This window comes from Schistocerca nitens, chromosome 8 (assembly GCF_023898315.1).
Source record: "Schistocerca nitens isolate TAMUIC-IGC-003100 chromosome 8, iqSchNite1.1, whole genome shotgun sequence".
Taxonomy (NCBI): domain Eukaryota; kingdom Metazoa; phylum Arthropoda; class Insecta; order Orthoptera; family Acrididae; genus Schistocerca; species Schistocerca nitens.
Window position 1 is genome coordinate 555,203,895 of NC_064621.1, and position 23,755 is coordinate 555,227,649.

At 43.0% G+C, this 23,755-nt stretch overlaps 2 protein-coding genes across 3 annotated transcripts in view; one reads left to right on the forward strand and one right to left on the reverse strand.

The window, feature by feature from the left end:
• The window catches only part of LOC126198468 (dehydrogenase/reductase SDR family member on chromosome X), a 63,954-nt gene extending 60,466 nt beyond the window's left edge, over positions 1 to 3,488 (reverse strand). Inside the window, exon 1 of the mRNA XM_049934813.1 lies at positions 3,180 to 3,488. Coding sequence (XP_049790770.1) covers positions 3,180 to 3,294 — 115 coding nt within the window. The 5' untranslated portion in view covers positions 3,295 to 3,488. The remainder of the gene's footprint in view (positions 1 to 3,179) is intronic.
• Positions 3,489 to 3,536: 48 nt separating this feature from the next.
• Positions 3,537 to 23,755, forward strand: part of LOC126198469 (Krueppel homolog 2) — a 60,349-nt gene continuing 40,130 nt past the window's right edge. Inside the window, exons 1-4 of one of the 2 annotated variants that reach the window (XM_049934815.1) lie at positions 3,537 to 3,722; positions 3,818 to 3,991; positions 4,424 to 4,605; positions 11,683 to 11,750. In XM_049934815.1, coding sequence (XP_049790772.1) covers positions 3,831 to 3,991; positions 4,424 to 4,605; positions 11,683 to 11,750 — 411 coding nt within the window. In that variant the 5' untranslated portion in view covers positions 3,537 to 3,722; positions 3,818 to 3,830. Of the gene's footprint in view, positions 3,992 to 4,423; positions 4,606 to 11,682; positions 11,751 to 23,755 lie in introns of both variants that reach the window. The other variant, XM_049934814.1, reaches the window with a different exon arrangement.

Sequence of the window (23,755 nt, forward strand, 5' to 3'; positions counted from 1 at the left end):
ATCTTCACTGTAGCCTCACAATATATACCGGGTGATCAAAAAGCCAGTATAAACTTAAAACTTAATAAACCACGGAATAATGTAGATAGAGATGTAAAAATTGACACATGCTTGGAATGACATGGGGTTTTATTAGAGAGGGGGTTGGGGGGGGGGGGGGGAACAAAAAAAAAAAAAACCCATCATATTGCTAGACGCGTGAAAGATCTCTTGCGCACGTTGTTTGGTGGTGATCATGCGCTCAGCCGCCACTTTCGTCATGCTTAGCCTCCCAGGTCCCCAGACTTCAGTCCGTGCGATTATTGGCTTTGGGGTTACCTGAAGTCACAAGTGTATCGTGATCAACCAACATCTCTAGGGATGCTGAAAGACAACATCCGACGCCAATGCCTCACCATAACTCTGGACATGCTTTACAGTGCTGTTCACAACATTATTCCTCGACTACAGCTATTGTTGAGGAATGATGGTGGACATATTGAGCATTTCCTGTAAAGAAAATCATCTTTGCTTTGTCTTACTTTGTTATGCTAATTATTGCTATTCTGATAAGATGAAGCGCCCCAGTTTTTGAACGTTTGTATTTTTTTGGTTCTAATAAAACCCCATGTCATTCCAAGCATTTGTGTCATTTTGTACCTCTCTATCTACATTATTCCGTGATTTATTCAGTTTTCAAATTTATACTGACTTTTTGATCACCTGGTACATTCACTTATGAAATTTGTTATTAACAATCCGAATGAATTCAAGAGTAATAGCAGTGTACATGGCTACAACACTAGGAGAAAGGTTAAATCTAACTTTGGCTCAGAAGGGGGTAAATTATGCTGCCACAAAAATCTTTGTGTCACTTACCTAATAGCATCAAAAGTCTGACAGATAGCCATATAGCATTTAAAAGGAAATTAAGAGAATTGCTTAATGGCAACTCCTTCTACTCATTAGAAGAATTTTTGGATATATTAAGTGGATAATTTCCCCAACCCCCACAAAAAAAGTGTCATGTAATATTTTGTGTAATGTAATATCTTGTATAGACACATTTTATTAACCTGACACGTTCCACATCATTACGAAGTGTCGTATTCATGATCTATGGAACAAGTACTAATCTAATCTAACCAGCCACATTCATGACACTGAGCACTCACAAGCTGGATTACACAATGATCTTGTTTTTTTTGCACACATACAGTGTAGGAAATGGAGTTGTTAGAAGAGCTATAAAACCTTTTTCCATGATGAAAAGGAGAATAACAATTCAAATGATTATATAAATGGCTTGATATTTTCCTTAAATGCTACAATAAAGACAGATGCATATAGGAAGTACATGTTTTGCAGTAAGCAGCCTGTGTGCAGTTGCAACTCTCATCAGATGTTTGTGTTATATTGAGAGGCTGGTCTGTGTCAGAGGACACTCTGCAGGCAAAGAGCTGGGTGGGGCAACTTTGATATGACTGAGCGATAATTTATAATACTACTGAGAAATCAAAACTAATGCTTTTAACTGTAGAAAATTGGTATAGTCCATATGATAGTGTAACGGATGCTTGACATACTTAAGTGGAAATATTTCACAAAGGAAGCCATGCCCTTGTGGAATCCTGCCTGACAAATTTAGAGAATCTGTGTTCAAGGGAGATTGTGCAACACTTCTGCTATCACTATTGAATATCCCATATAGGGATCACAAGAATAAGACAAGAGGGATTAGAGCACATACAAAAGGCATATGGACACTCATTTTTCCCGTGTTCAGTATTTGAATGGAATCGGATAGAACATTCCTGAAACTGGTATGAAGTAGCTTCTGCTAGGTACTTTACAGTGAAACTATACGTACAGATGTAGAAGAGGGTCATAAACAGTGACAAGTGGGTAGTAGAATGTTGCACAGGCCAATCTGTCTCGGCCGACCACATAAACAGTTTGGCACCTGCCACTACTGTTCAAAAACTACACACAGCCAGCCCAGCAGTACAAGATTAAATGGAATTGTTGAGAGCCCAGAAGCAAAATACAAGGGAGTTCAACTTAGATGTATATTTGAGCTGTGCATTTCACTGTGGTCACAACTGTCTGGTATGCTTCACCCATGAATGCTATTGTCAAATATGATATCCCGTCCTGACTCTTGTACATGTTTAAAGCACAATTTTACACACATCATTGAGTCACATCAAATTAATCTGGCACAACGTAGTCCAAGGGCAGCATCAAAATGCTAATGAAAGCAACGTTTTCTGTCAATACCTAATGCCATACGGAGAATACAATAACTTTGCTTTGTTTAGGCAAGTGCACAAACACATTACAAAACTGAAACAAACTAGGCCTATATTTTTAAAACAACAGAGCAAAAGCGCCCATTGACTCTCGGATGGCAGACCAATGCATTCGGCAGAATTTTTTTTTAATTTTTTTTTATATAAAAATGAGTTCTGGGAGAAACAAATAATAAAGTTTGGAAGGTAGGAAACGAGATACTGGCAGAAGTAAAGCTGTGAGACCGGGCGTGAGTCGTGCTTCGGTAGCTCAGTTGGTAGAGCGCTTGCCCGCGAAAGGCAAAGGTCCCGAGTTCGAGTCTCGGTCGGGCACACAGTTTTAATCTGCCAGGAAGTTTCAAATAATACACAATTTCAAAAGATGGGTAGTTTCTGACACTTCCTTATAGAAGGTAAAGGAGGACTTCCACTGGGCTTAGAAAGAAGGGAATGCAAGAAGCAGTTGTCTGAGAACAATATTAGCAATGGGGACTTAACTCTTGTAAGGCAAAGGGGAAATAAATCGACTATTGTATATTATGACTAAAGTTACGGGGGTTGGGGGGTGGGGGGGTTAGCAGAATGGCTAGGCAGCCAAGTGCATCGTGTTATTCCGAAAGAGGTGTCCAGTACCTCTAATTAGTGCTCCGCCTGCTTTGGTGAAGAATGTAGGACAATTAACTCTAAAGAGTTATTTGCCATGTATGCTCGAAAACATACACGTAAACTGGTCAATCTCACTGAAATACAGTAGACTTCAACTATTCGACTAAAGGCGGGCAGAGAGGAGAAAGGAGGGGAAACATTATGGTATGTTGTAATATTTCTTCATGGATACAGATCGATTACGTAGCACTGCGCACAAACTCTCTCTGTAAGCAACAATTCTCACTAGAAATTACTAGTTACCTAGTTTGTTGCGATGCCCATTCATAAAATCTTCTACAATTGCTGCCGCTCCAATCACATAGTAATAAATCTCGTAACAAACTGCCTTAAAAATAAGCTTCCAGTTAATAGCCATGGTTTCACTGTGCAACTACACTGCGCATGCGATACTGTCCGCACACTACAGGCGGACGTACCCTCCCTCACAGCTTTCTACTATAACTTTCTCTGTCACCTCCACTTTCTCTTCACTACTTAGCGACAGCTGTCCCAGAGTGCCTCCCGTACCGACAGTAAACACATTTTAAAGAGGCGGCAGTAATTCAAAGTACTTACTCGGAAGATACCATTTTCGCATCTGCTAGCGCTATCTACTGCGAAAACACTAAACTTCAGAAACGATACTCAGTGTGGTCAAGTCATTGCGTGCAGGTTGCGTCGTGGTCATTAATAGTGTATGATTGAAGTTTAATTTTCACGTGCAAATAAGAGTATCTTGATAATTAGTGCAGAGGTTATTTTCATGTTGAGTAGGTCTGTTTACTTGCACTGCCACGAGTGACGGTAAAAGTAGCAATAATAGTGCTGGTGTTCCAAAAATTGCTAGCGAAACCCTGCTGCTTGTTTTGATTGAAAACTGTATCTATACTTCTGGACAGATACCTCTGAAATATGGCCGATACAACTAGCACAAGCACTTCAACGCAACCGCAGGTTAAAGGTTGGGCAACGCTGAAGAAACGTCTGATTGAAGAGAAAGTTGAAGTTGCTTTATGGGCAACGAGAATTTTCACAATATTTTTTACTTTTGGGTATTTCGTCCCTATCTTCGGGTACGTGATTTCTTGAACCATATCATGTTGCAGCCAGTAATTTTATACCTTGTGTTTTGCTTGTAACCGCATTGCGCTATTTATTTAAGTTATTAAACGTTATCACATTTGTTGACTATAATTTGCCATTGGAAGTTAGAATGACATTGCTGCTTTTGACCAGCTGACCTTGCACACACGGCAGAACTGGTTGGCCTAGATACTGCCTACGACTGTTTGTGACTGCGTAACTTTTAATTTGTGCAAGTAATTAAATAAATCAAAACGGCACTGGACCTCTTAGACGTCAGCGACTAGTAATACATCTTGTTTTCAGACCTACTATACTTTTCCAAATTTATCAATTCACATTTTGACAGTGTTTTTGCCTGTAGTTCCATGTACATGTAAATAGTTTAAGCTTATCATTGAAATTTTTTCTTCTGTTTACAGAAACGCCTATAATGCATACTATAAAGCACTGATGTCCAATGCTGCAACAAGTGCACTGCGACTACATCAGAGAATTCCTCGAGTTTCATTCTCTAAAGAGTTCCTTCAGCAATTGTTATCAGAAGATAGCTGCCACTATTTGTTGTACTCTCTTATATTTCTATATGTAGCTCCAGTTGGCTGTATCCTTTACAAAACCTTATTTGAAAATATCCTGAAAGCTATTTTTTCTATTAGTTTTTTTCTATCTCTGATGTGTCATCTGTCTGTGTGTCTCTCGTGTGTTATTTCCTGTAAAGCGACGTAGATGTCCTAGTTTGACCATATTTCATTTTGTTGAAATTTGTATGTAATAGACCTAAATTAACGTCTGCCGAGTTTCAGCTTTGTTTGCAACCTGGTGTAGAAAATAGAGCCTTTTTCACAAGGACCATTTTCTGAAACCCCCGCAAAGAAATCCTCATGTTCAGCAAGCTGATGTTCCTGGCATAACAAAAATAATTGGTTCATATAGTAATTTGGCAACTATAGCATGTAGTGAATACACATGTAGGAAAGTTAATCATCCACATATTTTCTGATAGGGAAACAGATATTGGAACATAATGTTTCCAGTTCATTTTACTTTGTACCTATTCTTTATTAAAGAAGCAAAGAAAGGGGTGGGGGGTATCACTTGTATTTCTGTATATTGTACAAAAAGTTGTGTTGGGGTGTATTAGCAGGATTGTAACTCTGTTGGAGCATGTACAATGGCTTGCTGAACTTGAATTTTGTGATGCATTTGCAATATGAAGAAGTGATTCACTTGAGAAAGGATCTAATACTTACAGTAATTAAATTTTTATATATCAATATCACACTTTCAGGCACTGTAGCACAACAAAAAGAGAGGAAAAGAAAGTCTCTTGGGCAGATAATGCGCGGCAACACTGAAACTGTATATTTCTGAAATAAGCGAGTATATATATGAAATCCACCAAATACGCCATGATATCTTCGGAAACTGTGAACTTGAGATTGCGCTGTATGATGAGCTTTTGTTATGCAATCCGAGTGCAGGACACTTGTCTAGTTAGCCAATTACAGTGGGCGTAGCAGATGTGATCTATTCAACCAACGACACTATGACTATTTCATTGCAGAGACACACAAATTAAAATACATACAGTACAGTATAAAAATAAGTAGAGCTATTGCTTCATATATAATTTTGGGTCTGCTGTGTTTTTCGTCAGGTGTGGTTAGGCTGGGATGTAAGATGACATCTTACATTGATGCGAATGAGGCAGTGATATTGCTACACTTGTTTGAGAGAATAAATGTCTCTTTTGCTCTGAATATTGTGGTTTCTATACTGCAATTTCCAAGGGTATAGTACAGCTGGGACATATTAAAGCAGAACTTAATCCTAGAACATTAAAGTTGGTGTGGCTTGGGGGGGGGGGGGGGGGCATTGTGACACTGTTACTAAACCACTGTAAACTCTACTACTCTATATTTTATTGAAAGGAAGTTGTAGTTTACAGTTTATTCACTAGTTAGTTATGATTGTCACCAGTGGTATGTCACATACAAACAAATACAACTGCCCTGTTCTACACCACACTGTACTGACAACTGTACTGCTCAAAATGTTGGTGGGAGCCGTGAATTGGTATCAGTTGCAACCATAAATTCTAGGAGGATTTAGTGATCTAGGGTTAAATTGCTGGGAGTGAAGCATGACCTTAATATTCTTTGTCGTTACAAATACTTGGCTGTTATTCTATGAATACTTTGTGATTTCCAGGAGTGTAGTTAAGCTGATTTTGGCTGAATATCTCGTGATTCCCTATGGTATTGTTTGGCCAGGACATAAGAGAACAGCTTGAATTGACAGAAAAATCTGGTTGTGGCGACGGACTGATCTGTAGCATAGCCAGAGATCTAAGTTAGGTTGGAAATCAACAGTACTGTTGTGAGTTTGCAAAACGAACAAATGTTAAACCAAAAAATCTGGTTGTGATGACCGACTGATCTGTATCATACCGGGAACTCTAGGTTGGGTTGGAATGCAACAGTTTGGTTATGAGTTGGCGAAGTGAAATTTGGGAAAAGTAGACGCAACAAAGGCCATGAAATCATAGGAAATTGGGTGTTTAGTGGAATTGACCGAGGGTTGAAGAAATGCTTCCTTGAGCATGTTGAATTTCTGGCCAAGGAAGTGTTGTTCACAATAATAAAAAGAAAAGATGCTCCCTGGGACAATAATTGTTAGTGACTACTTTAGTTCATACAACATTTGAGATACTGAAGGTTTTCAGCACTATAAAGTGAACCATAGTTTGAACTTGGTAGATATGAAGGAGTATCCGATTGACACACAGAACATGGTAGGTTTTCAAAGGTGTCATCCATTGATGTGGCAGAAAGACCAAGCATTACGCAGGTTACCTAGCTGAGAGTACGTTCTGTCGAGCACATAGCCAGAAAGAAATATCATATCACCTTCTTGTTGAAGTGGGTAAACTTTGTGCACGGTGGAGTTGTAGTGCAATAATATTCAAAGTAGTTGCAAGCAAGAGTAGCAACTACTATTCCATGCCTTTCAGGGAAATTGGTGCCTTCAGTTTCTTCAGAATTACTGATACGTTACAGCATTGCTTTGATTGGCACTGTACATTTTGTGCATTGCATTGGAATATGTACTTTACTAGTGTTTCATTCTTAAAATATTTTCATCATTTGTGTGTTGTGCATTGAAAATATGATACTGTTGGTTGATTACGTAATGTGTAATGCGTTCTCATTCTGTGTTCCGATTGGCCGGGATCATCACATATCCTATGCCCAGGTTGTGTTAGAATAGCACATTGTACAGCCCAATCTTGATTTCACGGTTTCCAAAGCTATCATGCAGTGTTTGGTGGATTTTGTATTTGTACTTGCTTATTTCGCAAATAATCAGTTTCAGTGCTACAGCGCATTAAAGCTCTATCCAAGAAATGTCCTTTTTTTTCATGATTTGTTGTGCTACAGTGCCTGGAAGTGTGATATCGATATATCAAAATTCTACCCTTACAAGAAGTTACAGATCAGGCTGAAATTTGGTAGAACTTCATGAATATCCTTAAGTGCATTTTATACAAATTTCAGCAAAATTGAAGAGGTTGGTAGGAGGAGCGTCATCCACGTTTGGTCACTTGTCTCAGAATAATCCCGTATCCTTTCTGTATGTACACACAAGATACACTATAAAAGTTGCATATTTAATCTAATCAACTCGAGGTCTGGGGTAAAAGGACTTATTTGCTGTTGAACATACATAATAGTTTTTAATAAAGTTTTGCCTTCTTGGGTATATCCTATAATCTTTGAGCTTGAGCACCAATAAATAGTTGTCTTAACCTCTTAATAAATGTTCATTGGAAGCATTGTTGTGGTCAGCGATGACAAATTAAAGAAAGTGTTACAAAGACCAGCTAGTTAACATTTAGCAATAAAAACAGTTATTAAATCTTTAAGATTGTAAAAGCAACATGGCGACACATAAAAATACCTTGCAGTTACAAAAATGTAAGTACGAAACACCATATTACTGTTGTATGTTAAAGTTCTTGAAGCTAATTGCTGGAAAATTTCACAAGTCCAGCATTTCTGCAGATAAGTTTAAGTTCATCAGGCTAGGCATTGAATTATTTGAGAGTCCAAATGTGTGGATACTCAATGTTAGAGCCGTTGACTAACTATTGGAACTTTATTGTAAGTATCCAGAATCGCTGCACAAAAATTTACAAGTCCTTGAAAGTTGTCCAAAAACTGTCAATCACCTAAAGCCATGACTGACACATCTCATTCAACCGTGCATCCAATTTTGGACAAATCATGAAGTGACCTGTATGCCATTATGGTCTCCAATGCAAAGTTGACGTAATCTTCCGTGGCAAAATTCTGAAATTTGTATTTCACTTTCTGCTACTAAAAGACCAGAATTTCACCAGCTTTCCTGTGGCTCCCGTAGGTATTAGCTGGTGATCCTTAGTTTTATCGTTATATGCGTTTTCATTAGTGAGACAGTTAATTTACCTTTATTTGCTATTAATTAGTATTCAAGATAATGAAATTCATGTGACAATAGATAGCTGCTCCAGGGGGCTCACCACTCTTTGGTGAGTACATGTGTGGCTACAACGGGGCCTCAGCCTTTGCAGCATTGCTTCCTCTTTCTGTGCTGCAAACCTACATTTTGATTGTCTTCTCCCTCCTCTTACTTTTCATCGGATGGTCCTTTTTGTGTACCTTGGCACCCTTTCTTTCTGTTGTAGTATGTGTGAAACCCAGCACGGTAGCCATCCCATTGTGGGGGGAGGGGGGTTCATCAAGTACCTGCGTTGTGGTAGCTCCCGATCACACTGGGATCGCACTGTTGGTGCCTGTGCTGCACACTCCCCATGTATTCCATGGAGTATGTGCCCATCATGACTGGGGCACGGGAACTCTTGGCAACAGATTACTGGCCAGGTAGCTGTTGCTGTGGCTTGGTGGCAGTAATGGAGAGAGCCCATGCTCAGAGTGGGTGGCACCAAGGCAGATAGTTTGCACATGAAGCAACTTAAACTTTCTCCCATTGGTGGTCACATGTGCCCTGCGGTTTCTGGAAAAGTCTCGTATGATGCAACAAAGTATGATCCCAACATGTTCCCTTTGCTTGCCATGCTGTTGGAGGGATGCAGAACTAAAGACAAGGAACAAAGTTCTCCCTACAATACCTAGTACCTGGTCTATACCAGGACTCATGGGAACATCTTTTTGGCCACAAAGTCTTTTTTTTTTTTTTTAATTTAATTTAATTTTTTTATAGGCACTGCTCTCTTGCAAAACAATGTTGGATGACATCCCTATGACTGTGACTCCCCACAAAAGTCTCAGTATGGTCCAGGGCATCATTTTTACTGTGCTCTTCTCCTAAAATCTGATGATGAGCTGCAGGCCAATTTAGAACGACAGTTTGTGCACTTCATCTGTCGTGTCAATAGGGGACCAAGGGAAAACAGAGTTCCTACCAGGGCCTTCATCTTGGCTTTTGAGCATGATACATTGCCAGGAACATAAAGTTTATTGTGTACCAATGTGACGTGAAACCCTATTTTCCTCCTCCTATGAGATGCTTCAGGTGTATGAAGTTTGGTCATACGTCTTTCCGTTGCACTCCTACTGCTACCTGCAGGGATTATGGGCATCCACTGCATGTGAACGTTCTTCGTGCCCCTCCCTTGTCTGTGTAAACTGCAGTGAGCTCCACTTTCCCTGCTCACCAGATTACTTCATTTTTAACCGTGAAAAGAAAATCCAAGATTGTAAGACCCTGGGCAAGATCACACATCAAGAGGCCAGAAAAGAGTATGAGCATCTAAACCCCAGACAAATTGCACAATCTTATGCTACAGCTGCAATGTCATCACTTTCTCTGTCGATGGTGCCTTCCTCTGTTGCACCTCTTACAGTGGGCCCTCAGAGCCACCCACCGATACCTGCCCCCCAGGTGGTTAGGGGCCCTTCTGGTGCTTCCACCACACCCACTTCGAGAGCATTGGCTCCCCATGTGCCAGGGACACTGGTCCCCATCTCCCAGCTGGAGGCACTTCATCCTCCTGTGGCTTCTCTAGCTACCAAGAGGTCCCTTGGGACTCTTCCTTCCTTAGTTCCTGCTGGTCCACAGCCAGGAACCACAGGCTGCTTTCCATCGGACTTCTTGTTCCTCCTGTGTACCAGAAACCAGTTCTGGGAAACCTTCTCAGTCCTTGTCTTCTAAGAAGAAGAAAGATAAAAAGAAGTCCTCAAAGACGAAGGAAATTATGTGGTCCCCCATGCCACTAGACTCTGTATGTGCTCCCAGTGGCTCCTGAAGCACCAGATCTCCCCAGGCAATGTGCCACAGAATCTATGTCAGTGGATCCCCTGATGTGTCGGCCAGTGGCAGTATATGACCCTGGGTCATAATCTGACCCCCGTCTCCTCTCCCGGTCACGTCATGTTCCCACTGTATTTAGACACTCTTACATTCCAGTAGAATTGTAACAGATTTTTGCACCACCTGGCTGAACTATGGCAGCTTTTAAGCACATAACCTGCATTTTATAATGTCATCCAGGAATTGTTGTTTCCAGCATATTGGACCTCTGCCCTTCGTGACTGTTTAGGTTATTTTAAGAATCGTACTGACTGTGAGAGCATATCAAGTGGAGTTCATATGTATGTGCTGGACTCATATACAGTTACCTTGTGCCTCTTGATACTCCATTGGAGGCTGTGGCTGTTTGGGTACGGACACATCAGGATTTTACCATCTGTAATGTTTATCACCCTCATGATGATGATGATGATGATGATGATGATGATGATGATGATGATGTGTCTCAGGATGTACTGCTTGCATGACTTGCACCAGGACTTGTGCCATGCACTTCTGTCGTCATCATACTGCCCACCCACACCCAGAGTTTTACTTCTTGTAGTTGAGACGCACCACTTTGTAGGACTAGCCTTTGATTCCCGGCTGGCGTGGCTTCCCCATCTTCGCCAACTTAAGCGAAAGTGCTGGCAACACCTCAGTACACTCAACTGCCTCAGTCTCACTCTACAAACCCCTGGTTCTGCCACGTCTTGATTATGGGAGTCTTGCATATGGTTCAGCATCACCCTCAGCATTGCAGATACTAGATCCCATTCGTCATTGTGGGGTCTGAGTAGCAACAGGAGGGTCTGACTGTTCACGATGCAGAGCCAAATTCCCTGATATTTTTTGCTAATTTTGGTACTATTTTCATTGTCACGTCGAAGTTAGTTTGGTGGGAAATGAACTGTCAGTTTTAGATTGTACTTGAACCTTGACGAGATTAGAAGTCAAAAATAATTTTAAAATTCGATAACTATCAATTACAAATATTCGTAAACCACCAACCTCAGGTTTATAATATTTTGACAAAACTACAAATTTCACAATATCTCATAAAAATCACAATTTTCATTATTTCACTAAAAATCACTAATTTTGTGCCATCATTTTTGCAAAATTATCCTGTCCATATTGATTTGTTTGATACTTATTCTTTTTCACAGCAGTTTTCAGATTTCATGTTCGAATGTAACTTTTTGTTAGCATTAGGAAATGAAAATTTATGACCTGCTTGGAGAAAAGTGGTTTCAGAGTGTATATTGTATGTTTTCAAAAAATAGTTTCACTGTCATAAAGTTTATTTCTCTTAACATTTTTACAGTGATTCTGTTGCCAGTGTTTTTATTCGCAGTGCTTCAGTTCTCACGATACTCTCTGATTTTATTGGATGTAAGTACAAATGCTTTGACTTAATACCTAATAGGTGATAAAATTTGTATTGTCATAAACAACGTAAGTAAGAAACTGGTTTGAGTTCCTTCCATTTAAACAGGTAATGAGAACGATACAGTGTTTCAGTGAGTATGATGTTCATTTCAAAGGCAATTATTAACAAACAATTCTGCTTTATCTGATTTTTTGAATAGCGCAATAGTTTCTTACCTAATATGTAAATATGAGGCTGGGTACTGACTATCGTTAATGGAAGCTGTGAACTGTCTTAAATGTACTCTCATTTGGAGGAAGGAGGTATATCAATAGAAGTAGTGCTGCTGTTTTGATTACATACTTCGTAAGATGGAAGAGTGTAATGGTGAAGATCTGTGACCATTTGTTTTGTGCAAAGACAAGCTTTAGCTACAAATTGCAACACTCAAAATAATTAACTGCTTTTAGCATTGATGAGTTATGTTTAGAAATAGTACATGCCACCTACAAAAAACACATTGTTTGCTACAAAATTCAATCTGATGAATGTAAAGGTAAAAAAATATTCTATACTGACTTCCTGCTCCATAAAACATGCAAGTGCAAGTATGCACAAAAAATTCCCCTCTCTTTCAGGAAGAAACAACCTTTTATCTTAATCTATATCTAGTGCTACTGTGTGCATTTTTTTCATTTGCTGTGCTCCTGCCAACTACCGTAAGATTCTGTCCTTACCTATTTGTATTGAACTGCAGTGAAACTTTTTTCCCATATTAGGTGGCACCATTGCTTAGCCATATAATCTGCTGTAAAAAAATGGATAATCTGAAATGTCAGAAAAAGTTGACACTGGTTAAATATCATAAACCCACATTATGTTCATTTTCACATAAACGCACAAATTATACATTATTTTCACACAAATTTAAACCAGTGAGTCTTATGTACAGAAATAATCAGTTGGTATTCGGCCTCAGTAGCCAGAGACAGTAGGTGTGTGTGTGTGTGTGTGTGTGTGTGTGTGTGTGCGTGCTTTTTTTGTTGTGACTGCCTGCGACTTCACATCTCCTCTACATGGTGAGTAGCAATCTATCCATTTCGTAATAGTGTCATTACTCAATCCTGGATTTTCCATTGTTTGAAGTAATTAGTAAGCTTTGTATATTATGTACAGCACAATCAGGAGGTGTTTCACCAACTTTAGTTGGACTGAAGTTGTTTCAATTTGGTGTTCCAAGTAAACCATAATTTTTGTGCAGCTGTGTTGTTCCTTCTGGACATATCAGTGTTTTCAGATTGAATGCCAACTTCATCAGTTAATCCATCACAATCACCATTACCATAAGTCTCTGTAAGTCCATCTTTATACAGATGGTTGTGGGACCTCTGCTATTCGATATAAATGTCAAAACAAAACACCTGCAGCTGTGTAAATTTCCAGTTGTTACTTTATTGCCACCAGTTTCAGCACTAGATTACCCTACCTTCAGGTCCACTGATTGGCTTATAGGAAGATCCCACCTCTGATACAGTCAAAATAGGGGCCAGCATTCGGTGACTGGTATCCGTAGATTTCTCCTTAGCATAGCAATCCTTTCAATCATCGCTTTGCTTTCTGACTGTTAGACAAACACCAAAGTTTGTCTTAACAACTATGCAGGTGGAGCAGAGAATGTTTGGTGAATGGGCTGGCCTGGCCTGTGCTGAGTGCATGTGGGATGTATTGGGGAGATGTATTGCGCAACATCCACATGTACCAAAACCATATAGCAGTCGTCAATCACACTGTTGGAGGAATGGGACACCCTACCACAAGAACTCGTTACCAACCTTGCAGCATGGGAGCATGCATTACCATCCATAATGCTCACACACCCTATTAAGAACTATGTCCCACCATTTATAATGTCAGGGGACCATAAAAAATCACTATGACTTCAGAGTGTCATTTCTGTTCATCTCATTGCATTTTTCTTGCAATTACCTTCTGTACTATACTGTAGCAGTTCATTCTATCTAGTACAAATTTCATTGAGCTATGTTAACTGGCAATGACACATCATGTGAAAGTTAATGTCGTCCTTAAGTTCTGCACACCAGTTTATATCATAACTTGTCAGTCAAAGCAGCTGCCACTTGCTTCTATAATAAATTACATAGACTACATACTTCGCATCACAACATTCCAAAAATTCAACTCAGTCACTTCATTTACCACTTTGTCAAATTTCATAAAATCCATTTGGTGAAAAAATTTGCTTTAAGGAACTTGTATTGTATCACAATTAATTTCCATTACAAACTGTTGCTGTCACCAGCTTTAGTACAATACAGTGAATGATCTGCCTTTTGACTGATGAGTACCACATTTTCTTCACAGCATATTACATAGTTGGTTCATGATGAAAAAATATTCCATTCATTTTACTTTTGAAATAGAGAATGTAACATATTTTGTCAGTGTGGCTGCCATCTTCTCATGCTCCTGACTATTGGCAAAAAAATACCATTTTATGGCGCTGCTAAAGGAGCCTCAGGTGAAGAAAACAATACTACGATGCCAACGTCACATGAAACCAAAAACCCTCCAGGGTCTAAGTGTTTGTTTGCTGGGTACAGCCCTGGCAACCTCGGGTTTCTGAGCTGAGGACTGGTAAGCACTGCCAGTCCTCTTTTCCCATAAGCTCTGTGCATGCTTCAGCAACCGCTGTGCAGTGCAGCAGTGAAATGTTGTGTGTTTTGGAGAACAGGGGCCCTGGCTTCATTGTCTGGACCACAAGAAAGGTACGCATCTCTATAAAAAGACCATCAACTTCAAAGTGTGCTATGTGCTGATGAGGTGAATGGCTGTTGAGGTAAATTAGGCTCTAGCGGGCAACCTCTAGGGCACCATCGGTCCCCCAGTTGTCTAAGGCCTGCTCAGGGATGCAGCACTCTGCTGGGGCCAATGTTTGTTTCCCTAGCATCTCGTGGGATTTCTATGGAACTGTCTCACCAAACTACTACTCCTGACGGGGCGGGTGTACTGTCATATAGTACCTGCACCCCCTCCCTCTCATAAAAGAGAGCTCGGTTGGTCACTCCTCCTGAGAAGTATTATCAGAACCATAGTAACAGGGCACTAGTAAGCCATAACACTTTCATTGTAATCATGAAAACAGGGAGAATCTTTAAGAGAAGCTGTCCCATTCTATATTCACAAGGCATCGGAGTTTGTTGCTGGGTCCCTGCAAAGTGTCAAACAACTTTGTAATGGAACATTTCTAGTTGAAACTGCTAATTCAAACCAAGTATCTAAGCTTCTTGAATGTAAGGCCTTAGAAGTGAGTTGCATACCACACCTAACTTCTACAAAGGCTCTACCTGCTCCAATATTATTATGGAGATGGACCCTGCAAGTTATGTGAAGAATGGAAAACTATGGGCATCACAGAAGCGGAGAACTATATGAGGAGAGCCAGTGTCACATTGGAAAAATCTGCATCATTTATTCTAACATTTGACACTCCAGAATTACCTGAACACATCATTGCAGACTATATCTGTCTTAAGGGTCACCTGTTTGTTTCCAACACAATGCGATGCTTCATATGCCAAACATTTGGCCATACCAGTATGGTATGTAATGGGAGGGCAACGTGTGGAAATTGTGGAGGCTCAGCTTGCAGATCAGGCAGTTATTGTATACTTCCTCCAAAATGTATAAATTGCTCTGGGTATCACCCAGAATGGAGTAGAAAGTATGAGGATTGCAACGAGGAAAGGAAAATTCAGGAGTAGAAAGTCACAAGACTCATACCCTATTCTGCAGCTGAAATAGCTTTCAAAGCTTCACAGCCTCTGATTTTCACTACTTCTATTCAAGTACAAGCACGTGCACTTGTTAGTGTGTGGGGGGTGGAGCTGCACTTGAACCAGAAATCGTTTGGAAGTCATTGTCGATGGGCTTACAACATAAGCCACATGCTGCTGCCCACCATCAGAAGCCTATTAAGCTGTCCCTTCAGCTCAGCCAACCAACTCCTCCCTAAAGGAAGCAACACCGTCACCCAAAAAGTAGTTCAAAGTCGAAGAAAGTGCCAGTTAAGCCTTCGGATTGGCAAGCTCTCCCCATCTCAGATCAGGACTTTATTTCTGAGGATATGGACCTTCACTTGGAGCAACTGGAGACCCAGGCACTGACAAACGTTGCCTCTGACCTTCCGGGTAAATTGCTGCCACCAAGGGAGAAAGACAAGACCAAACATTGCTAATCAATGTTTCCCACAAGGACTTCTGTATTGCAGTGGAATTTAGATGGCTAATAAAGACATGTGGAAGAATTACAGCTCCTGGACCAGGAGAAACTTCTGCATCTGCTTACAAGAAACTCATTTTAAAGTGTCCAACACACCTGCTGTAAGGAGTCACCACCTGTACAGGAAGGACAATATTACTGGAGACAGGCTGAAGGTGGAGTGGCTGTTTTCATTGAAGATAGATTCCATGCCTCTCCTGTCCCTCTTACCATGGCCATACAAACAGTTGCTGTGAAAGTTCTAGCACCATTTAACATCACTGTGTGTTCCTTCTATCTTCCACCTCATTATCCTTTGGATGCAGATGCACTGACAGAATTGTTCTGGGCATTCCCTCATTGTTGTGGGGGACTTCATTGCACACAATGTGCTTTGGGGCTCGGCTACCACTTGCTCCAGAGGTCAAATTATCAGGTGACTTGTCCAGTCTGAGAATACCTGCCTTTAGAATTCGAGTCAGGTGGCACATTTTTCTCCACAGCTGCAGGCACTTTTTCAGTGATTGACCTTTGTTTTTGCTTCCCAGCTATTGCAAACTCAGTTTAGTGGGAAGTGGCTAAAGATTTACGTTCTAGTGACCACTTCCCATTGTGGATCCAACTGCTCCCGTCCCCTGCGGGTCTGGGGATTAGAATGGGCCTGAGGTATTCGTGCCTGTCATATGAGGTGACTAAAAGGAGTTTCACACGTTTCAGCCTTTGTGATGGTCCCCTGTAGGTTGTGACCTCCATTCTTCAAAATTTTCCCAAAGAGCAAGCCAATTGCATAAGGGCGCCTTACAAGGTGCATCGTGTCCATCGTGCATTGCACTCCCGCCCATTCTCCATCTATTGGGCGAGGACACCTTATTGGGTGTGTGTTCCACCATGCACTATGCAGTGTCGATTTCTGCATCGACAATGACCATGGACTTCATTGCGCCTGATATTCAGCACGGTAGCCAGTCCGTTGAGTTGGGGCTGCCATGTACCCTGTTGGTTGTAGCCCCCTGACAACACAGGGATCGCTCTGCCGATACCTGCGCCATTAACTCCCCACGTATGCCAAGGAGTAGATGCCCATCCCCCTGGGGCATCGGGACTCCCAGCAATGGCTATCCTGCAAGGTGGCCTTTGCTACGGCTGGATGGTGTCTGTGGGGAGGACACCTGGTCAGAGTGGTTGGCATGAGGGTGGATGATACACCATGAAGCGTAGTACGTCATCTCTTGCTGTTGGTGAAACACCAGCAGTCTATAAGCGATCACGAGCTCAATTCAATGCATAGAAGTATGACCCCAAATCGTTCCCCTCCCTGGCCATACCATGGGAGGAAGATCAGGCTAATGATGGCAGTGGATCTTATTTGCCTCGGTACCTGGTATGTTCGAGAGCTGGTGGGGAATCTTTCATGACGAAGCCTCGGTTTTTTGTTGAGCATTTAGAGGACAAGTTCAGGGAGGTAGAGGGCCTGTCCAAAATGAGATCTGGGTCAGTCTTGATCAAAACAGATTCATCTGCCCAGTCACAGGAGTTACTCTCTTGTGACAAGCTGGGAGATGTTTCTGTAACCATCATGCCCCATAAGAGCTCAAATATGATCCAGGGTATCATATTTCACAGAGACCTTTTGCAGTCCGACAATGAGCTGCGCACCAATTTAGAATGGCAAAGTGTACATTTCGTACGGCGTGTCCACCGGGATCCAAAGGATAATCAGGTTGCCACCGGTGCCTTCATCTTGGCCTTCACGGGTGATACATTAACCGAGAAGGTCAAGGTGATGGTCCACCGCAGTGATGAAAGCCCTATATCCCTCCTCCAATGCGATGCTTTAAATGCTGCAAATTTGGCCATATGTCTTCCCACTGTACTTCCAGTGTCACATGTCAAGATTGTGAACGTCCATAACATCCCAATATTCCATGTGCCCCGCCTTCCACCTGTGTCAACTGCAGAGAGCACCATTCGCCTTGCTCGCCTGACTGCAGGATTCTCCAGAAAGAAAGGAAAATCATGGATTACAAGACGCTGGACTGACTTACCTACACCGAGGCTAAGAGAAAATTTGAACACCTGCATCCTGTGCTTATGACATCGTCGTACGCCGCCGCTACAACAGTTCTGGCACCATCAGCTCTGCCAACCCAGGTCACCTCTCAGAGCTGGAAGACTACACCTGTCCCCTTGATGGTGGGGGCATTTCCCCCCCTGTTGCTCCTGCACCACCTACTTCGGGAGCAACACCCCCCCAACCATCGGGGACGTCTGGCCCCACTATTAAACTGGAGAAGCGTAAGTCTTCTTTGGCTTCTCTCGCTAGGAAGGGGTCCCTTGGGTCACTCCCTTCCCAGGTTTCTTCTAGTGGGAAAAACAACATCCGCCAGTGGATGAAGAGCCCAAAAGCAGCTGGTCGTGGACTGGGTAACTTTCACCTCTGCTGTCACTGCTGAATCTCCCCCACACGGTAACATCGATGTGATGGTTGAGCAGGTGACTAGCACAATTGTTTCTGCAGCAGAAAATGTAATCCCTCGCTCTTTAGGGTACTGGAGGTGTAAGGGTACCAGGCCCCAACAGCTGTCCCCGGTGTTATCATAAATGGTGAGTTATGTACCGATGCAAACGCGATTGCCGAACACTTTGCTCGAGCCTCTGCGTCAGAGAATTACCCCCCAGCCTTTCACATACTCAAAAGGCGGCTGGAAGGGAACATCCTCTCATTCACTACACGCTGCAGTGTGTGCTCCTCAGTGGGTGCTCCTCAGTACCCTTGCACATTGCCCCGACACAGCTCCTGGGCCTGATGGTATCTACAGCCAGATGATTAAACATCTCTCATCTGACTACAAGCGACATCTTCTCATCTTCAACTGGGTATGGTGCGATGGCGTCTTTCCATTGCAATGGTGGGAGAGCACCATCGTTCCGGTGCTCAAACCCCGTAAAAACCTGCTTGATGTGGATAGCTATCGGCCCATCAGCCTCACCAACGTTATTTATAAGCTGCTGGAACATATGGTATGTTGGTGGTTAGGTTGGGTTCTGGAGTCACGTGGCTTGCTGGCTCCGTGTCAGGGCGGCTTCTGCCAGGGTCGCTCTACCACTGATAATCTTGTATCCATCGAGTCTGTCATCCGAACAGCCTTTTCCAGACGGCAACACCTGATTACCGTCTTTTTTTACTTACGTAAAGCGTATGACATGACTTGGCGACATCATATCCTTGCCACATTGTGTGGGTGGGGTCTCCGGGGACCACTCCTGATTTTTATCCAAAACTTCCTGTCACTCCGTACTTTCCATGTCCAAATTGGTGACTCCCATAGTCCCATCCATATTCAGGAGAATGGAGTCCCGCAGGGCTTTTTATTGAGTGTCTCTCTATTTTTAGTGGCCATTAACGGTCTAGCAGCAGCTGTCGGGCCCTCCGTCTCACCTTCTCTGTATGCAGATGACTTCTGCATTTCGTACTGCTGCTCCAGTACTGTTGTTGCTGAGCTGCGCCTCCAGGGAGCCATCCACAAGGCACAGTCATGGGCTCTAGCCCACGGCTTCCAGTTTTTAGCTGTAAAGTCATGTCTCATGCAATTCTGTCGGTGTCATACCGTTTATCTGGAACCCGCACTTTACCTTAATGATGATCCACTCACTGTAGTGGAGACTTATCAATTCCTAGGACTGGTTTTTGCAGCTCAATTGACTTGGCTCCCTCATCTTCGTCAGCTTAACCAGAAGTGCTGGCAGCACCTCAATGCCCTCCATTGCCTGAGCAACAACAATTGGGGTACAGATCGCTGTACGCTTCTGCAGCTCTACAGAGCCCTTGTCCAATCCCGAATTGACTATGGAAGTGTGGTTTATGGTTCAGCGGTGCCTTCAGCATTGCATTAACTCAACCCTGTGCACCACTGTGGGGTTCAATTAGCGACAGGAGCTTTTAGGACGAGTCCAGTGACCAGCGTACTGATGGAGGCTGGTGTCCATCCGCTGCAGATCAGACATGCAAAACTGCTCACCAGTTACACAGCACACATTCATAGTTCCCCTGAGCATCCGAATTAATGTCTCCTTTTTCCGCCCATGGCAGTACATCTCCCGCATCGGCAGCCCAGATTGGGGCTAACGATTGCGGTTCGCATGTGATCCCTTTTCTCCGAACTGGAGTCCTTCCCCGTACCACCTCTACTTGTGGTCCATTCACGTACACCTACATGGTATATGCCTCGGCTGCAGCTTCGTCTGGACTTTTTGCATGGCCGTAAGAACTCCATTAACCCCGCCACTCTCTGCTGTCACTTCCTCTCGATTCTTGACGTGTTCCAGGGCTCTGAAGTGGTTTACACCAATGGCTCAATGGCTGATGGTCACGTAGGCTTCACATGTTCATGGAGGACATATTGAGCAGCACTCCTTGTCAGTTGGCTGCAGTATTTTCACTGCAGAGCTGGCGGCCATATCTTGTGCTCTTGAGTACATCCGCTCATGCCCTAGCGAGTCATTTCTCCTGTGTACTGACTCATTGAGCAGCCTACAAACTATCGACCAGTGCTACCCTCGCCACCCTCTGGTAGCATCCATTCAGGAGTCCATCTATGCCCTGGAACAGTCCCGCCATTCCGTGGTGTTTGTTTGGACCCCAGGACAAGTCGGAATCCCCGGCAACGAACTTGCCAACAGGCTGGCCAAACAGGCGACGCAGAAACCGCTTCTGAAGATAGGCATCTTCCAAGCTGACCAGTGTTCTGTCTTACACCGTAGGGTTTTCCAGCTTTGGGAGACAGAATGGCATAACAGCATGCACAACAAACTGCACGTCATTAAGGAGACTACGACTGTGTGGAAGTCTTCCTTGCAGGCCTTTCACAGGGAATCAGTTGACCTCTGCCGGCTCAGCATTGGCCATATGTGGCTAACGCATGGTTACCTACTCCATCGCGAGAACCCACCTCTGTGTCGCTGTAGCTCCCAAATGACAGTCGTCCACCTCTTGCTGGACTGCCCACTTTTAGCTGCTCTGTGGCAGACTTTTAACTTTCCCAGCACCCTCCTTTGGTGTTGGGCGACAATGCCTCCGCAGCAGCTTTAGTTTTATGTTTTATCCGTGAGAGTGGGTTTTATACTTCTGTGTAAGTTTTAGCACATGTCCTTTGTCCCTCTGTGTCCTCCACCCTAGTGCTTTTAGGGTGGAGGTTTTAATGTGTTGCAGAGTGGCTGGCTTTCCCTTTTATTCTCGTGGTTGGCCAGCCACTGTAATCTACTCTCATGTTTTACTCTCTTCTGTTCCTAGCGTCTCTCTGTAGTTTTCTTGTCCTCTTTTGTTCCTTTATTGTTTGTTGCCTTCCCTTTGTTCTTGTGGCTTTTCCTTTCTTTCTGTTTTGTGTTATATGTTTCATCCATTTTATTCTCACCCTTGTGGCATTGTTTTATTAGGAACAAGGGACCGATGACCTCGCAGTTTGGTCCCATCTCCCACCTTTAAACCAACCAACCAACCAACTGCTGCCTCTGACTGGAGTTGACAGGAGACCACAACGATACATGATTCAAAGGGCAAATAGGTTGCAGTACCGTCAACAGACTACATTTGAACAAAAGGATTGTGCACAGGAGACAGTGGCCCATATCACTTGTGAGATCTAGCGGGCTGCTGCATAGTCCATCTTCCAGTCCAGCAACCAGCTCAGATGATGGTGTGTACCTTGGTGGAATGACAGCTGTCACTTGGCATTCAGACCCACATGAACAGCTCTGTGGAACTTCAAACACCATCCAACTACAGAAAACCTTCTTGCGATCAGATCTGTGAGAGCACATGTAAGGCAAGTGATAAAAGAACAGAGGAGGAATTCCTTGAAGGAATTCACAAGTTCCATTAATCAATCCATTTCCACTGTGCAAGTTTAGGAATCAGTCATGTAGATTTCAGGCAAGGACAATACACATACCTTTACGGCCTTGTCAAGAAATGAGGTCTTGGTGGACGTGCCTAAAGACATGGCTTATGTTTTAGCTGAACCTTTTTTACAGTCATTGTGTCATCCAAACAAGCTCGTTCATTTCAGGTGTTCTGTAGGATTGCGGAGATGAGGAAGCTCCATGTATTCTCGCATTATGGGGAAGTCTACAACCTTCCATTCTCCATGTGTGAACTGGAATCAGCTCTGTCCATGGCCAGACACACTGTTCCAGGAGCTGATGAGACTGATTATGGCTTGCTCCATCATCTGTGCCCTGAAGCGTAAGGACAGCTCCTCTCGTGTTTGTCAGATGTGGTTTAATGGACAGTACCTCATGACTTGTAAGGAGACAATATTCCATTATGGAAACCAGGCAAAGACCATAGCACCCGTAACAGTTATTGGAGTGTAGTCCTTACCAGTTGTATGGGTAAGACTCTTGAACTCATGGTCAACCACTGCGTCATCTGGCTGCTCGAATCCCAAGGTCGCCTGAGCCGCCCCCCAGTGCGGTTTCAGGTGTTAATGTTCCACCCTTGACAACTTAATTCTGGTGGAGACAGCGATACAGGAGTCCTCCTTATGCCAAAACCACTTGTTTTTTTTGTGTTTTTTGACCTTTAAAAAGCATATGACACTATTTGGAGATACAACATCCTTCGACAACTTCACAAATGGGGACTACATGGACGACATCCGCCGTTTCTTATCCACTCCTTCCTCGAGGACCGGTTCTTTCAATATCATATTAGTGATGCCTTGTCTGTCTGTTACGTTCAAGAGAATGGGGTCGCCGAAGGCAGTGTACTCAGTGTCACATTGTTTGCCATTGCTATCAGTGGCATTTCCTCCACAGTCAGGAACCCTGTCAAATGGTTTTTGTTTGTGGATGACTTCACAATCTTCTACCCTTCCTCCAATCTTTCAATGACGACAGGACAGCTACAGCTGACCATCAGGAGGCTGGAAACCTGGGCCAAGACAACTGCTTTTCAATTCTCACCAAATGTGTGTCTATTTTAACCATGCTCATCGAAGTTTTAATCAACCAGTGCTCACAATGGGGGGGGGGGGGGGGGAACACTATTTTACAGTTTTCAGAAAACTGTACACTTTTTCACTCATAAGTGCCTCCCGTCATTGAATGTCTTGAAATGCCCTAGTGGAAAAGCAGGGGGAGCTGATAGGTCCCACCTCCTGCAGTTTTATGGGGCATTTGTTCAATCACGTTTGGAGTATGGCAGCATGGTCTATGGATCAGCCCATATTTCCTACCTCAAAATGTTAGACGGTGTCAATCATGAGGGAATTCGGGTATCGACTGGCGCCTTTCGGACCAGCCCAGTCCAGAGTCTGTGTGCAGAGGCTGGTCAACCACCACTCTTTCCTTCTGGCTCCACAGGCAGTGAGAATCTCAGCATTACAGAAGTCAATGGCATTTAGTGCAGTGGTCCACCCCAACTTTGAACGGCTGTTCAGGAATTGGTCCCATGCAACCAAGCCATTCGGGCTTTATGCTATTGACTGCCTTAAAGATCTGGATTATCAGACCTCCGAATACACAGACAGGTAGGGAACGTGTTGCCGCCTCAGTGTCTTCAGAGGCTCAGAACTTGCTAAGGTGCAAGAAAACTTGTTCTCCAGATTACAATTTTACAGCTTTGTTTTCTTCCATTTTAAGTGTGTACCACAGTTTTATCATTGTTTGTACAGAGGATCTCAGAAAGAGGATGCCCTTGTTTGTTCCACTGTTTTCTATGATACGGTTTTCAAAGTGTGTCTTCCGGAAC